The sequence below is a fragment of the Callospermophilus lateralis genome, chromosome 19 (genome assembly GCF_048772815.1).
Source record: "Callospermophilus lateralis isolate mCalLat2 chromosome 19, mCalLat2.hap1, whole genome shotgun sequence".
Classification (NCBI taxonomy): domain Eukaryota; kingdom Metazoa; phylum Chordata; class Mammalia; order Rodentia; family Sciuridae; genus Callospermophilus; species Callospermophilus lateralis.
Window position 1 is genome coordinate 16,478,378 of NC_135323.1, and position 18,030 is coordinate 16,496,407.

General features: G+C 39.3%; 1 protein-coding gene across 4 annotated transcripts in view; it reads right to left on the reverse strand.

Annotated features, from left to right (window-relative positions):
- Nucleotides 1-18,030, reverse strand: part of Palb2 (partner and localizer of BRCA2) — a 26,120-nt gene continuing 8,090 nt past the window's right edge. Inside the window, exons 5-13 of one of the 4 annotated variants that reach the window (XM_076839941.2) lie at nt 16,893-17,575; nt 16,471-16,542; nt 14,790-14,951; nt 13,179-13,264; nt 12,352-12,513; nt 10,350-10,466; nt 6,608-6,695; nt 4,080-4,228; nt 1-497 (exon numbers count right to left, since the gene is read on the reverse strand). In XM_076839941.2, the coding sequence (XP_076696056.2) occupies nt 287-497; nt 4,080-4,228; nt 6,608-6,695; nt 10,350-10,466; nt 12,352-12,513; nt 13,179-13,264; nt 14,790-14,951; nt 16,471-16,542; nt 16,893-17,575 (1,730 nt within the window). In that variant the 3' untranslated portion in view covers nt 1-286. Of the gene's footprint in view, nt 498-4,079; nt 4,229-6,607; nt 6,696-9,104; nt 9,172-10,349; nt 10,467-12,351; nt 12,514-13,178; nt 13,265-14,789; nt 14,952-16,470; nt 16,543-16,892; nt 17,619-18,030 lie in introns of those variants that run through there. The other 3 variants (XM_076839944.2, XM_076839942.2, XM_076839943.2) reach the window with 3 other exon arrangements.

An 18,030-nucleotide genomic window follows, 5' to 3' on the forward strand; every position in this document is an offset into this window, starting at 1 on the left:
TTTATCAAAATAAATATTTATTGACATTTGTATTTTTATATACACTTATTAAAAGCAAATGTGCAAATATTGGGAATACAAAAACTGACCTAAAGCCCTTTCCCCCAAAGTAAGTATAAACAAATATTCAAGATCAGTAGTGCCACCACCAGCAGAATAAAAATAAGTCTCTCTGGATGGACACAGTAATTATTTTAAACATCATTCAGATATTCCTTTACAGTTGTACTCCAAAGGGAAAAAAAGAGGCCACACATATCCATAAAACTGTTATTTCCCTCTTAACTTATATGTAGCGATATATAAATATATTTCCATCTTTCTGTCCAGCCAGTAAGTGAGAATCTGTACCAGACCATTTAACAAAAGACCAATTTTGGTCAGAGATGGGTGGAAGGAGAGCAGTGCAATGACCCAGAAGTAAGTCCCAAATGGCAATTGTCCCAGAAGTCAAGACTGCTGCTGCAAAATGATCTTTCACGTCCCCTTCTAGGAACCTGGTACCACGCAGAGAAGAGACAATTCAGATTACATGTCAAAAAAGTTTGTTTTTTTTTTAAGTAAAAAAAAAAAACAAAACAAAACAAATAAACAAAAAACAGCCCCAAACCATGTTCCCTAAAGCCCTAGAGCACCAACCAAACTCCCTGTGGCTGTGAGTGCCCAACCCAAGAGGACCAGAGGCTCGTGTGTGGCACTGCAGTCCCTGCCTGTCCTCAGGTTGCACACCAGCCCCCGGAGGCCGTCCTCCCGCTCTCCACACTAGCCAAACCCAGTCCCCTGCAGTGGCTTTGCTCTTACTATTCTCTCGCCTGGGCAGGCTCAATCCCCAGATCTCAGCAAGGCTGGATTCCTGTCACCATCAGGCATGTCACTGCCATAAAAAGGCCATACTGAATGAACCATCTGAAAGAGCACACATTTGTACCCTGTCCCTTCTGTTACATTCTCTGGTTTTATCTTCGTAGCACTTTGCACTGGGTGAGATTATCCTACTGCCATACTTGGTGGGGTGTCTCCCCTACAAAACCATAAGCACCATGAAGCAGAAATATGGTTGCCTTTTACCAGTCAGCTACCTGGGTTTGGATTCCAAGTTCTAGAATGTAAGAGTTATGTGATCCTGGGCGTAAACTAATTCCATCAGCAAAATAAGGATAATAAGGGCATCTGTTTCATAAGACTGTTGTGAAGTTGAATGAAACAGTTCATATAAAAAGCTTATGGGCTAGGGTTGTGGCTCAGCGGTGGAGCGCTCGCTTAGCACATACGAGGCCCTGGGTTCGATCCTCAGTACCACATAAAAATAAATTAAATAAAGATATTATGTCTAACCAAAAAAATAAATATCAAAAAAAAAAGTTTATAAGGGGGCCTTGGGATCTAGCTCAGTTGGTTGAGTGCTTGCCTCACATGCACAAGGCCCTGGGTTCAATTCCCAGCACCACCAAAAATAAAAACACTTATTAGTACAATCCATGCCACACAGGAAATACTCAGTAAAAAATCAGCTTTCAGCTGGGCACAGTGGCGTATGCCTGTAATCCCAGTGGCTCTCAGGAGGACTGTGAGTTCAAAGCCAGCTTCAGCAATGGCGAGGAGTTTAGCAACTCAGTGAGACCCTGCCTCTAAAATAAATAAATAAAAAGCTTTTTATCTATTATTATCATTCAGTGTCATATCATCAGCACTTTGCAGAGCCGGTGCCTATGCAGCCTCAGGGAATATTCTCTGAATGAACAGAATGATATTTTTATCCCCTTACTGCTACCTAGCTCTGAATACCTAACCCTTTACTCTTCGGAAGGTCCTTGAACCTGCACTGCCAATTAGATGCTCCTCCATCTTTTTGCTCCCGAACAATGCGAGCCCCACGTTCGGCATCTGGTGCACCTAACAGCAGTCTCTGTATTTATTTCTAACTTCTACGAGATTGGAAATAAAGGTGCTCCTCCAAAATTTATCTGTTGAAATTTAACCATGATACTCGGAGGTGAGGATTTTAGGAGGTGATTAGGCCATCAGGGCAGAGATCACATGAACAGGACGGTGCCCTTATAAAAGAGGTCTCAGAAAAGTTGGCTCATCCCTTCTATCAGATGAAGACACAGTGAAGAAGTGCCATTCATGAATAAGGAAATGGACCCTGACCAGATGGAATCTGCCAGTGCCTCGATCTTGGAATTCCCAGCCTCCGGAACTATAAGGAATGAGCTTCTGTTATTTGTAAGCTACCTCGTTTATGGTATTTTGTTATAGCAGCCCAAACAGATACTTCCCACAGGATTGGCATTAAATAGGCTTTCAAAGTTTGCTGAACAAATGAGTTCAAAAATTAACAGGAGGGCTGGGGATGTGGCTCAAGCGGTAGCTCGCTCGCCTGGCATGCGTGTGGCCCGGGTTCGATCCTCAGCACCACATACAAACAAAGATGTTGTGTCCGCCGAAAACTAAATAACTAAATAAATAAATATTAAAAAATTCTCTCTCTCTCTCTCTTTAAAAAAAAAAAAAATTAACAGGAGCTGGGTGCAGTGATGCATGCCTGTAATGCCAGTTACTCAGGAGGCTAAGGCAGGAGGACTGCAAGTTTGAGGTCATCCTTAGCAACTCAGTGAGACCTTGTTTCAAAATAAAAAATAAAATAACAAAAAAAGCTGGGGATGTGGCTTAGTAGTTAAGTGCCCCTGGGTTCAATCCCTGGTAATTCTCCCTGCACCCCAAAAAAAGGGACAAAGGAAATGCTTGACCAAGTAGTTATCTTCATCTTCAGTTTCTAGGGCAATTACTACAGTTCTCTCTTCACACCCAAAACAGCAAGTTCTATGTATAAACACAAATTGAAGATAATATTTATGATTTTTGCAGGTGGGATACTAGGGATTGAACTCGGAGTGCTCTACCATAGACCTACATTCCCCAACCCCTTTTTATTTATTTTGTGATAAGGTCTTGCTAAGTTGCCAAGATTGGCCTCCAATTTGCAATCCTCCTGCCCCAGTCTCCTGAGTTGCTGGGATTACAACTGTGAGCCACTGCACCTGGCTCAGTTATGATATTCTTGTTAAAAAACATTTGCAGAAGTGCCACAGCTGGCCAAGTGTACATGGACAGAGACTATCTTTTGGAACAAGCAGGTTTGGCACAAGGTCCAAAGAAACAGGCATTAAAACCATCCTTACAAGTTATTAAAGCTAGACTCTACTCTGGATTGACTATATTTTTCCAATCCTTGCTGCTAATTTCACACATCAATAAAGGTAGTCTCTAGGACTTACATGTTCAGATGTTCTTTGTTGACCTAACAATATCCACTACTTCTAAAGTTTATCAACTCAGAACCCCCCGGGGTGCCAATAACTGTGTCATTAGTGTACCCTCGTGTAGAAGTATTTATCAGTAAGTAACAACTGCCTGCACAGTGGAGGCTCGGTCAGATTTCAAAGTGAGGATGTCTTCCTAAAGTGTATTTAGAAGTTCCTTAATTCAGGTCTTAAGGAAAGAACATACACTGTGAGGATTCCAGAGAGAATGTGCGATACTCTGTGATTTAAAACATTTTCCTAAAAAATAAAAATAAACATTTTCCTTACAGAAAAAAACAGGGCTTGAATACACATGTCTTTTGTTGAGGGGTTGGGGTACCAGGGACTGAACTCAGGGGCACTCAAACACTGAGCCACGTCCCCAGCCCTATTCTGTATTTTATTTAGAGACAGGGTCTCACTGAGTTGCTTAGCGCCTCACTTTTGCTGAGGCTGGTTTTGAACTCATGATCCTCCTGCCTCAGCCTCCCTAGTCACTGGGATTACAGATGTGTGCCACCGCACCCAGACTGAATATACATTAAAGAAAAAAAAAAAAAAGGCAATCTAAGCTCATACCCATAGGGATCAATGGATATAAGGGAATCTGGGAGTTTGACTCAAATCAACTAACTTCATCCTACTTCTTAACCTTATTATTATAGTAGTTCATGTTTTCCATTCATTAAAGTGACACAAAGGTATCTCATTTTTATATCTGCAGAGTGCCTTCCAAACTGTCACAACCATAGATCAGCAGTCACATGCACTTGCCTTCCAGCCCACCCCTGTGGGAGACAGTACAGCATCACGCCCACATTCAGGGTCGTCTTAGGGTTAATCACAATCAGCTGAAACACAGGGCTGCCCAACGCCTCTCTCTCTTTGGCACAAGAATGACTCAGAACAACAAACAGGAGCCCCTAATTTAAGGAAAAAAAAAAAAAATCAATAACCAAATACACCATGAAGAGCATGTTTGGCAGAGATAGAAACCAAAGAACAATAGGAATGATCAACAGGCTCCACAGTACCCAGGACTGAACTACTGGCTTCATTTTTTCTTCAGACAGGAATGCTGACATTACCACCAGGCTGGACTTCCAGCTTCTCGAGCACAGGGCTCCCCATATGTGCTTCGGCCAGTCTTGCCAAGCAGGGATCTAACTGACCCATCGACTTCCTCCATGACTACAACATCTCATGCAAATTTCCATTTGCGGAAATGCTGTACAGGGAAGGAGGACACAGAAACACATACAGGGAGTCCTCGAAATACAAATACTCACCTGCAAGTTGTTTTCTGGAAATTCAGAACACATTTTTCCTTAAAAACAACTTAAAAAATATTTTAAATTGTAGATGGACACAATACCTTTATTTTGTTTATTTAGTTTTATGTGGTGCTGCGATCGAACTCAGAGCCTCACACATGCTAGGCAAATGCTCTACCATTGAGATACAGCCCCAGCCCCTAAAAACCACCTTTTAAGGGGAGACTAGAGTCAGCCCAGACCATAATAGCCTATTTAAAACTCAGTCACTATCACTCTCTACTAAGGTAATGAAGAAAAAAACTACAAAAGATAAACAAAAACAACAACAAAAGATGCTGTCATGTATGGCTGTTTCTGTGGGAAAATCTCACCCAGTTTTTAAATTACAACTTCTAATAATAATATTAGTGTGTGTATACATACATACATACAAATATGTATGTACACATACAGACATATTATACATTGAAAGTTCTCTTTGGGACCAAGGGAAAATTAAACTGTAAGGTCATTTTATGATTAGCATTCATTTTCTACTTTCTGCATTTTTGAATGAATTTTTAAATAAAAATTAATTACCTTTGTATTTAGAAAACTTGAGAATCTTAAAATGTTAAAGGCCACATACTTAACAAAGAGTTAACACACGATGGCCCACAGGCTAATTCTGACCCAACACTTATTTTTTCCTGAGGTAAGAATATTTTTCAGTTTGAAATGGTTAATTATATGAAATTCGGATTTCCTTGCTCACAGTTTTATTAGAATACAGACACATCCATTCATATATGTCTAAGGCTGATTTTATACCATAATAGCAGAGTAGAGAATTACAACAGAGACACTATTTTCAGGGAAGGTGAAAATATTTGCTATGTGGTCCTGGATGGAAAAGTATGCCAATCCCATCAGTGCTCTCTGGGGGATGCAGGCAAGTGGTAGAGCACTTGCCTAGCACATGTGAGGCTCTGAGTTCATTTCCAGCCTACTAAACCAGCAAACAAATAAAAAGTGAACTACTATTTTTGAAGGTTGTCTTTATGGGGAACTGTTAGTGTCTAACATCTGTTGCTGGGGTTTTTTGTAGTAACAGAGATTGAACCCGGGGGGGGCACTCTACCACTGAGCTCCATCTCAGTCCTTTTTATTTTTTATTTTTAGATAGGGTCTCCCTAAGTTGTCCAGGTGGCCTCATATTTGCAACCCCCTGCCTCAATTTCCTGAATAGCTGGGAATGTAGAGGTGTGCCACCATGTCAGGCCTACCTAATACCTTTATGTTAAATGTTTTAATATCAAGAAAGTATTAATGCTGTTACACAAAAGATATAAATTTATTTAAATGCACAATAGATAAATTCTAGAGACAAATCCAACCTTCTTGCTTCAAGGATGAAAAATGTTAGGCTCAAGATTATGTGACAGATTTTCTAAGATCACACATCGTTCATGTTTAGAGCGTCTGGGTGCTGATGCTCTCAGAGTCACCACTGATACCCAGCAAGTCAGTGTCTACAGGAGCACTGAGCCTCTGCTTGGGCTTTTGACAGTAGATGCTCATGTGGGTTAGTCCTCACTTGGGGACAACTAACTTCAACCTGTTGGATGTCAAAACTAGACTGTAAGTTAAGTCTATTAACAATGGTAAGTAACTACGTTTGTTTCTATTTGAGAACACTTAAGCCCAAGAGAAAAACACGTCTAAGACAATTTAATTATCCTCTCTAAAGGTACTCATTCATATCTCACATCATTTATGGCAATGTGGTCTGGAGTCATATCTCATAACAGGCATATTTTTTAGTCAACAAATTCATAACTGGGAATAAATGTTATACTATAAGTCATAAAGCCAGAAAATTCAACAAGTAACTACATTGAACCAATACTTATCTTCATTCATAAATGTCATGAAAAAACAAACACTGATATCCAGTTTTGGAAAAACTGTCAACAGGGAGGGTCTGCTGGTGAGACCAACAACAGCATGTAAGTCAACACCATGCGGTCCCAGAGCAGCACTTACCATTTCAGAATAGGCTTTGTGACAGACGGAAGCTTGATAAGAATCATCAATGTGCATCTTTTTCAGGAGTTGACCAGTTTTTAAATTCCTTAAGACACCAGAAATAAATAAGCTTATCACATTTTTCTGGCAAACTGGTTTTCACATAATATTATTTATCACAGCATAAATAAAAGGTGACCAAGGAAAAAACTAAGGGATACAGCACTTCATTTTTGTTTATTCACAGATTTAGCTCAAAGTAGAACTACAGGTTAACTTTGCCAATAGTTTGATAGTTTAGCCTTAGCTAAATAGACCTATTTATCTGCTCCACCTCTAGAGATAACTCTCTAAATTCCATGAGAACAGTTTTCCATTATCTCGTTTTACTTGGTATTGAACAGGCACATGGGACAGTACTATGATTATGATTTTGCTATGCCTAAATTTTCCATGGGGGACAATGGCCAGGAAACCAAACTTGATTGGTGAGACTATATCAAAAACAGATCTAGAGTCTATCTCCATTATACGTTTACACTACAGCTAGACCAAGTTAATGGAAAGAGAAGGGAAGACTGAGAGTAAAAAATAGAAGAAGAAAGTAGAAAAGAGGGTGAATACAAGGAAGAAGAACAAATGGAACATTTGTGGGAACCACGTTCTGGCTTTGTTGAGGATTTGTGACTCTGAGCCACAAGATGAAGTCCAAGTTCCTTCACGACATTTATAACCCTCATGAATCCAGTGCTGCAATACTACATTATTAGCTTCTCCCTTGCCTGAAATTTTACCAAGCTTACGACACTGTGCATATCCGTGGCTCTAGATCTTTGGTCAAGTTATCTTTCCTCTAAAGGCCAGTTCCCGTCCATTCCCCATTGCAGAGATGATGTCCCAGCTCCTCCAAGATGCAGGATCTCAATTTAGACCCTCTCTCCTCTTATGAGTTCACAGTCTTCTCCTCTCATCTAATTCTAGTACTGTCCATATGCCTCATTTTGTATTTAATATATGCTATGATAGGATTTAACATGTTCATTCAACAAATACAGAAATTTCTTTGGTGAGAAACTGTGTTTAAAAACCTGAAGAAAGAAAATTAAAATTTCATGGGCACATGCAAGGTTTTCCTACTAGGAAAACCAGAATACATCATTCATCCCCTACAGAAGTTGGCATATGCTCTATATTCAGTAATTGCTTTTTCCCCAGATCCCAAAGCATGTTGCCCAAACCTCTATCACTTTGAATGTGTGTGAAGTATAAAAGAATTTCACTGGAATTATACACTGTGAATTGTAAAGGAGTCTTATTTACCTACTAGATTTTAGAAGCCTTGGGACCAGGATTCAGATGATTCATCTCTACATCCCTCAAAGAGATTGGGACACAAGTAGAGATTCAGTTATCTTTTTATGGTATGAAAAATGTTGCTCAGAAAATATAGCTTAATCAAGATAAAATATTTAAAATTCCAGCAAGTTACCAAATATGGCCACTCAAATCCCAAGTGTAACATGAATCACTAAAGATATCTAACAGATCAGAAGTTAAATAAGGAAGGTGATGCTGGGTGTGGTGGCACATGCCTGTTGTCCTAGCACTGAGGAGGCTGAGGCAGGAGGACTGGGGGTTCAAGGTCAGCCTGGGCAACTTATTGGGCCCTGTCTCAAAATAAAAAATAAATAAGGACTGAAGATGTAGCTTAGTGGTAAAGTTCAATCTCTAATGCCAAAACCCCCTCAAACAAACAAACAAACAGATAGTCATTACATACAGCCCAAAAGGTCAACTGATAGTTTCTTTAGATAACATGATTGATGTCATTTGAGTACTAGTCTAGGCAAGGAACTAGGGAAAGCACTAAAGACAGATGCAAGACATGGCACCTATCTTCAATTGCCAGAAAAAAGAAAAAATATACAATGTAGTAACTAGAAAGCAAAAAACAAGGGCCATATAAATTTAAAGAGGGAAACATCAGTGAAACTGAGATTACAGGAAACTCAAGGCAGCTGTGGGGTGAAGATGTTCCTTAACAGGATATCCTGCAAAGGAAGGCTAGTAAAGAGATCCCTCCCCACTCCCAACCTTTGTGATCTATTACAACCCAAATGCCAAAGGTCTACTACTAGAAAAAGGGCAGGAAAAAAAGAAGCTAAGGAGTACAGAGTACCAGAGAAGACAGTTTTGTAGTAGAGCAACGGGAAGCGGAAGGTGAAGGGAAGACAACATGGCAGGAGTGTAGCTCAGTGGTAGAGTATTTGCCTAGCATGCACAAGCCCCTGGGTTCAATCCCAAGTACCACGGAAAAAAAGAAAGAAAATGATTTGATTGTTGAATATTGACCAATTATTATATTATATTTAAGTCCTGAGTCAAATAATTAAGGTCTGGACTATAGAAACAGGAGAAAGAATAGAAAGACAACTTATAGAAAGAACATTGTCTTCAAATAAGACTGCACACAAACCCTGGGGAATGCACCAGGAGTAGATACTGCTGTTCTAGGTGGCAGGGTCTCTGGAAATGGTGTCTCCTGGACGACTAGAACAATGAAGGCAAATTTCAGAGGCTCTCTAGTGGAGAGAAGACAAAGTTTCTCTCAGTGGCCATGTTTTCTAGTTTATTTCCAGAGGGCTGGGGTCAGATTATACATAATAGATAGGATAGTAGTGACACTAATAACTTCCTCTTACTAAGACCCATTTTAGTCCCAAGGAAACAGTTAACAGACAAGGCTATTGAGCGGGAGAAAAAAAAAGTCAATATATTTCCCTAACAAATTAAACTTATAAGTGCCTATAGCTGGATATGGCTCTCTCCTGTACTCAGACAAAAAGTGGCTGGGTGGTTAGGGACTCTTTCCTATACTAAATTTGTTAATTTGGTTCCTATATGTTATCAAATATGTTACATATGTTTTGTACATCTAGTAATTTTGGATTATATCTTGATACAATATGTTGCAAAAACTCTGGATTCTGTTAGGTTCCTCTGAAAACACTGATTATGTTGTTTGCTTGTTCTAGTAAACAACTAACCTGGCTGAATTTCAAATGCTGAAATTCCAGTTCAGTTCTTTTGGCCTTACTTGGATTGCTCACAGTCCACCCGGGTAACGCAGTTTACAGGATCAGTCAGGTGGTTAGGTAATAATTATATTCAGAATTTTGGGTTACCTCTTTGGTCTCCTTTTTAGGACTTTTCTCCCTCACTTTCTAGCTGCTGTGGCCACCTGAATTCTGTCCTTTGGTTCTTTAAATTGACAGGACAAAATGTTTGCTATTAGGCTTTTTGTCACCCAGAAATCAGGCCTGGGGACTGCCCCTGGCTTAAAGCTTTAAGAATAAAAAACTTGTTCTGTGCCATTTCCTCCTTCTAGGTGAGAAATCCATTATCTTTCTTCTTTTTCTTGCTCTCTGGTGTCTTCAGATGGTTGTTTTTATATTTTTTTCGAGAGTTTGTAGTTATTTGAGGTAGGAAAGTTCATTTGACAGAAATTACTCAACCATTAAACAGAAGCAGAAACAACTGTACATTTTTACAATAAAATTCCATTTATTTTAAACTGGTCTACTCTAAATGAATGCAACTCTCTTGGTAAGACAAGCATATAACATCTGACAGTTATAAAAACCCCACTAACAACAACCATGTTTATACAGTCTCTTATCTAACTGTCACTGTCCTGTACAATCAGAGGCATACCCCAACTGAATGATGAGAAAACTGAAGACCTCAAGGGAAAGCTTACCAGATAACAATGTTGTTCATGATAGTAGTACCAAGCAGAGCTTCCTGCATCCCTTGGACCTCACCAAAAGTAAGTATAGTCTCTTCAGGGGGCATCAAAAACTGTTTTTCTTTGCTTCTGAATTTAAAACAGTATTAAAAATTAGTACTGTACACTAAAGCAGTTTTTTTTTTTTTCTTTTTTTTTTTTTTGGTATCAGGGATTGAACTTAGGGGCATTCAACCACTGAGCCACATCCCCAGCCCTCTTTTGTATTTTTTTAATTTAGAGAAAGGGTCTCACTGAGTTGCTTAGCACCTCACCATTGCTAACTTTGAACTCCTGATCCTCCTGCCTCAGCCTCCCAAGCCGCTAGGATTACAGGCGTGCGCCACCATGCCCAGCATCAAAGCAGTTTCTAAGAAGTCCTTCACATGTTATTGAACTAACGTAATAAAATTTAAGCTAACACTGCAAAAAAAAAAAAAAAAAAGCAGAAAACTGAATATTCTAAACTTCATACAATGAATTCACATTTCTTTCCTATTAGATACTTGGGATGTTGCAAGTACCTCAATATCATCATATCCAATATTAAGCTCAAATTTTCTCTTTAAATCTCATTTTTTTTTCACATTTCTATCTCAACAACTATACAACCATCTACCCAAATGACCATCCCTCAAACTTGCACATTATTCTTGTCTCCTTCCTCTCAATCTAGTCACTCACCAAGTCTTAGTGACTTTATTGTCTCATTTCTCACAAATTTGTCTGCTTCTTCCCATCTCTAAGACTTTTGTAACTTAAGCAAACACTTATTTCTGTTTTATTTTGCAGTCCTGGGATTGAACCCAGGAGTGCTCTACTATTGAGCTACATCACCAGATTGTTTTATTCTTTTGTTTGAGACAGGGTCTCACTAGGTTGCTGATGCTGGACTTGAACTTACAATCTTCCTGCCTGAGCCTCCTAAGTCACTGGGATTATAGGCATAGGTCACTGCGCCAGCTAATTATTTGTCTCTTGCCTAGAATAATGCCACAGGTCATGAATAAATAAGACAAATAAGGTCCTTGCCATTTGTTATTAGGAAAGATGAATAATAATAGGGCAACCAGCTGCAGGTACAGCTCAGTGGTAGAGTATACATGTTAAGCTTGCACAAGGCCCAGGGGTCAATCCCCAGCACAAAAATAAAATCAAAGAAAAAAAAAAAGAAAGAAAGAAAGAAAAGAAAAAGTGTAATAAGGATATGGCAAAGAAGATATCTGAGTTCAGTTTTCTACAGGTTGAATTTGAGGTGTCCTCAAGATGTTTAAAAAACAGGCACAAAGGCCTAGAGCTGGAGAAAGAGCACAGAACTGAAAATGGATGTTTCCAAGTAGTCAAGTCAGCATCTGGAAGGTCACTGGAGCACCGGACACCAAGTGTGTGGAATGAGGACTGGGTCCAGGACTTCGAGGTGGGACTTTGGGCATGAAAGCCAGGGCCTCACACATGCTAGGCAGGCACCTACCACTGAGCTACATCCCCAGCCTGGCTTTGAGGTTCTTCTTCTTCTTGTTCTTTTTTTGGTACCAGGGATGTTCAGCCACTGAGCCACATCCCCGGCCCTTTTCATACTGTATTTAGAGACAGGGTCTCGTCAAGTTGCTTAGGGCCTCGCTAAATTGCTGAGGCAGGCTCTGAACTCTCAATTCTCCTGCCTCAGCCTCCCGAGCTGCTGGGATTACAGGCATGTACCACTGAGCCTGGCTGAGGTATTTCTAATACATAAGGGGAACGCAGAGATTTCAAAGAAGTCTGAAGAATAATCAAACTCAATTCACTTATGTTCCCCACTCTGCTGACTTCTTTCCTGTCATGTCTGGCCTCTGCTTTTCTGACTTGCTTCTAGGTGGTAACCTGGCACTGAGACATTCAATACAGAAAAACAGGATCCTAATCATCTCCTTTCTCTGAAACCTGTGAGGAAATGCTTCTCCATCTAATAGTCACAATCAACCAATGCTTTGCTTACCTTCCGTCCTCTGCAAAAGTCATGATTTCCACTTGCTGATCACAAAGGGTCCCACTGCTACTAACGAGCCTCCTCCTTGTCAGGCCAAGCACAGCTTTTATGTTTCCAGATTTCAGAAGTACTTGTTTTTCACTTTCATCCTCAGAGGAACAAAATAATGCCCTGAGGAAAAATGGGGAGAACCCAGGAGTAAGCCCTCTTTTTTTGGTACTGGGGATTAAACCCAGGGGTGCACTACTGAGCCACATCCCCAATCCCTTTTTTTTTTTTTTAAATATATATATATTTTTAAAATTTTCAGCGGACACAACATTTTTGTATGTGGTGCTGAGGATCGAACCCGGGCCGCATGCATGCCAGGCGAGCGCGCTACTGCTTGAGCCACATCCCAGCCCCCCCAATCCTTTTTATTTATTTATTTTTAATTCTTTTTTTAATTGTAGATGAACACAATATCTTTATTTTATTTTTATGTGGTGCTGTGGCCCGAACCCAGGGCCTCATGCATGCGAGGCAAGTGCTCTACCACTGAGCTACAACCCTAGCCCGATTTTTTTTTTTTTTTAAATCTCTCTCTTTAAATCTAAATCCACATTCTTTTTTGAGACTGAAGCCTAGAGCTGGCTATATACCTATAATTGTAGCCACTCAGGAGACTGAGGCAGGAGGATCCCAGGGTAAGGCCAGCCTGGGCAATATAGTGAGATCCCCATCTTAAAAGACAAGACCAACCAACCAACCAAAAACCCTAAGCCTAGGTGATAACCTCCACTCAAAACAAGATGACAGAGACAAAGATAAAGGGGAAAAAAAGAAAAAGAAATCACCTGATTTCTCTGATCTCCAAACTTCCCAAAGCCACACATACAAGATTACAAACATCGGGCACTGGAACTATTTGTAACACAGGTACCTAAATAAAACAAAGCACCCTCAAATTATATTTGGTTGTTTCACTTTAATCTAAATGTTCCAAGATTTATCACATTCTTTTATATTCTCACTATACCAGGACTGTTTCTGACATGTGAACAAATGTGAATAGGTTCAGAAAATATTTTCTTTTTGTAAGTTGTAAACCTATGCATACTATTTGCATAAGTTTAGTTGGCATTTCCTTCAGCGGAAAAAAAAAATTCCTTTTTTTTTTTTGGAGATAGGTTTTGATGTATTGCTGAGACTGGCCTTGATCCTTTGAGCTCAAGTGATCCTCCTGTCGCAGCCTCTCCAGTAGTTGGGACTGCAGGTGCACACCAGTGTGCCCACTGAGTTAGCATTTATTTAATGCAATTTATACTTATGATAATGGGAATAGTTAAGTAAATTCTAACAAGTGAATAAAGAGAACATTATGCTGCATTTAAAACTATATATTTATCTTAGTTGTTCAAGAAGCTGAGGCAGGAGGACCATTTGAGCCCAAGAGTTCAGGGTAGCCTGGGTAACATAGTGAGACCATCTATTAAAAAAAGAAAATTATGTTTAGGGGCTGGGAGTATAATTCAGTGGTAGAGCATGTGCTTAGCATACAAAAGGCCCTAGGTTCAAGCCCCAGCACCAAAGTAAATAAAAAACTAAATAAAAATGTTTATTCACTGAACAAATATTTATTGAGCATCTCTACTGAGCACAGTGCTAGAAGCTGTGAGTACAATGGAAAACAAGAATGAAGTATAAACCAGTATGAAGAACACGTTAGTCACAAGGAAAAATGCTTACTTACATGGTAAGGGAGAAAAGACAGATTAAAAAATTTAAAGTGCACTAGGATTGCAACCATGAAGCTCTGCATGATAAAGAAAGCAGAAATGATGTTTTGGTGAAGGGCAGGGAACTTTTAAAGCCAGTTTAAAAGTCAGAATGGACATGAAATTCAAGCTCCACAAACAGGTCTTGTGTAAAAATTCTTTTTTAGATAAACAGGCAATAAAGTACATCTTGATGGCAGAGTCTAGATGGTGGGTACATGGGTGTTCAGTGTACCACTTTTCTGTATGTTTGAAAAAAAAATTTTTTTTGGTACCTGGGATTGAACTGAGGGGCACTCAACCACTGAGTCATATCACAGCCCCATTTTGAATTTTATTTAGAGACAGGGTCCCACTGAATTGCTTAGCGCCTCACTTTGACTGAGGCTGGCTTTGAATTTGAGATCCTCCTGCCTCAGCTTCCTGAGTCACTGGGATTGTAGGTGTGCACCACCATTCCTGGCTGAAAATTTTCATAATAAAATGTTGAAAAAATAAACCAAAATCTTTCTGCTCTGTCACTTCTGGTCAAAGATCCCAATGTTGCCAAGCTGTTTGCTATATTATCACACAAATGACTACTAAGATATCTAAGATTCTTCTTTTTTTGAGGTGCTGGGGTTCAAACCCAGGGCCCCATGCATGACATCCCTGAGTTCCAGTTCTATCACTTCTAAGGTTCTGACTTACCTCTGTGAAATGCCAGGTGTAGATTTTTTCCCACTGCCAAGTATCCAGAGGTCTCCAAAGAGAAACTACATATTCACAAGCTGTTATGATACATGGCTCCTTAAAACCAGCTCGTTCCCACCACATGGCACTCACATCCACGGAACAGGAACCAGAAGGATTCTGACCCAGAATGGTAACAACAGTTATGTTAAAGGGATACCTGAGGTCTGTTTTATGAAAAGAATAAATATAAAAAATGACGAATTACAAGGATTAGATGAACTACCAGGTAGTAAAAAGTTTTATGCACATCAAAAGAAAGAGTTCTGTGGATCTTATTTAAAAATACTGCCTATAGATGTGTACATGATGACAGATTTAAAATGCGTAACTCCAGGATGGGATAAATTCTTATTTAAGCACAAAAGGATAGTTCATGAGAACTTAATAATTTGGTAACATTCTGGTAAGCCACTCATGAGTTGTAGAGGGAGTTACATTGAAATCACATATAATATGCTACCTCTAATTATGATGAAGGAAGAAATTTTTATCAAGGATAAAACTGAAATAAGTTAAGGAGAAATGCTAAAAAATATTCAATTAATACTTAATACAAGGGCTGGGGTTGTGGATCAGTAGTAGAGAGCCTGTCTGCTGCATGTGAGGCCCGGGGTTTGATCTTCAGCACCACATAAAAATAAATAAATAAAGGTATTGACAACTACAACTAAAAAATAAATATTAAAAAAGAATTACTAGGGCTGGGGATGTGGCTCAAGCGGTGGCGCACTCGCCTGGCATGCGTGCGGCCCGGGTTTGATCCTCAGCACCACATACAGACAAAGATGTTGTGTCCGCCGATAACTAAAAAATAAATAAATAAGTTCTCTTTCTCTCTCTCTCTCTTAAAAAAAAAAAGTTCCTGCCTTTAAGTGGCAGGTGTTATTTTTTAAAAAAAGATTTACTACAACCACAAACTATTTTTTTTTTTTTAAGACCAACAGAAAGGACAAATCTCTTAAAACTGATGTAAGAAAAAAATACTTTAGAAACAGAACATAGGTACAGTATCTTTTTACGATATTTTTTAGTTGTTGATGGACATAATACCTTTATTTTTTTTATTTTTATGCTTAGGATCAAACCCAGTGCCTCATGCGTGTTAGGCAAGTACTCTACTACTGAGCTATAACCCCAGCCCATCAGTGGTTCTCAACTGGGAGAGATTCTGTACTCCAACCTCTACCTCTAATGCCACTTGTAATGTTTGGAGACATTTTCAGTTATCACACAATAAAGCCAAATTTCACTACATCAAACTCTGGAACTGCTACACATTTCCTTATACATCACCAAAGTGATTATCTTAGAAGTATACCATCTGAGTAGGAGAGATACGAACGACTCTTATCTCAGTGTGTCCATCAAAATGCCTGATTTAAATTTAGTCCCTAAGTTGAATTACTTTGCTCTTGGCAGTAGCCTCACATAAACTTTGAGGAAAGCTCAAAATAAAAATACAGGTAAATATTGTAAAAAAAATAATTCAAATTGTTTTTTTTTTTTCCTCTAAATCTCTTATGACTGTCTTTAATAAGAACAAGATGGTATATGGTCAAATTCAATTTTCTTATCAACTCCTTAGATTTTTCACATGTATGTTACAAGACACATAATAACAGAATATTCTTCTGACCTTTAACTTGGAAATCAATTGTAGGCTGCCGGGGTTTAAGCTGTCACAGGTGGGAAGATCTGCTACTTTAGTCTGTGCAAACAAAAGCCACACTATTAATAATACACTTTATGTATAAGGTTGGCCTTCACTCATTCATCAAAATATCTATCTCATATATTATTTTCTCTAATAAGAGAAAAGTTCCAAATGCAACTGTTTCATTGATGGCAAAAAACAGGATCCCCTATGTTTAAAAAAATTTTTTTTAATTAACCTTAATTTCTCCAGGATGAAATGCATGTTCACAATGAAATCATGTTAAAGAAACAAGTTAAAACATTCTTAAACATCAAGAGGCAATGGTGAGGAAGTCATCCCGTCTGTATTCCCTAAGATATTTCATTCTTTCAGAGAAAACTTCACAAAGGAAACACTTGTACCTGTTCAATGGAATGTTTATGCAACTCCAGGCACCTATTTCCACAGAGTTGATTTTCTCTGAAAGTGAATGACTCAGTGGGTAGAGGTGTTGCTTGGAGGCCAGAGTCATGGTCATGGGCAGGCTGTTCTTGCCTACCTGACACATGCAGGCTGGTTCCCAGTTTGGGTGAGCTGGTGGAACTGTCATACTGCTTACTGTCACTAGCCAGGCTGACTGTGTCTTCCAGGGTAGAAAGCTGGGATGTAGAGCAAGTTTGTTCAATGACCTTGGCAGATGCTTTTTCCCAGTATGCCTGGGAACCAAGGGCTGGAGTAGTGCCTAACATGGGGAGAGCAGATGAACATAGGTCCACAGGGGGTGTGCTGTTATCGTCAGATGCAGAAGTATTTAAAGGAGTAAAAAGTATCATGGACGAAGAAAGGCCCTTGTTGGTAGGCTGGTGTTTTAGATTTGGTATTTGACGATGTGCTTTTCTTAGTATAGCAATAAGGTCCTCTTCTGAGTCCTCCATTTCGGCATCTATTTGTTTAGGACTCAGTTCCTCCAGAACAACACAACTGTCCTCTTTAAGATACCTCTCCCTGCACATTTTTGATTCCAGAGGCTCAGTAAGTTTTTCCGAGCAGGACTTCAGTTTTTCAAGCATAAGAGGCCCAAAGTCGTCTTCAGGTAACTGAAAGTCTGTGACATTGAGAAAAGACAACAGTTGCTTTAAACTTAGCATTTCGTTTTTACAAAATGGAACACTGAAAGCATCATCCAAAGCTAAATAAGCGTTATTAATGGAAGAGAGGGAGTCCTCTTTTCGACAATGAACTTCCTTCCCTAAAATAGAAAATTAAGCAACAATAGTAACAAAACCCAACAAGAGATATTAATACCTAATAGTGAATTTTTAAATACTAAATAGTAAAAAATGTTCATTACTTCTCTTACTCATAACTTTGAAACCTGAGTGAAGGGCTTAAAATAATTACAGAGCCGTGAGAAGTGTCACATGCCTTTAATCCCAGCCACGAAGCAGGCTGCAGCAGGTGGATAGCAAGTTCGAGGCCAGCTTGAGCAATGTAGTGAGACTTTCTCATAGTTTTTTTCTTTCTCTCTCTCTTTTTTTTTAAAGGATTAGGGATGTAGCT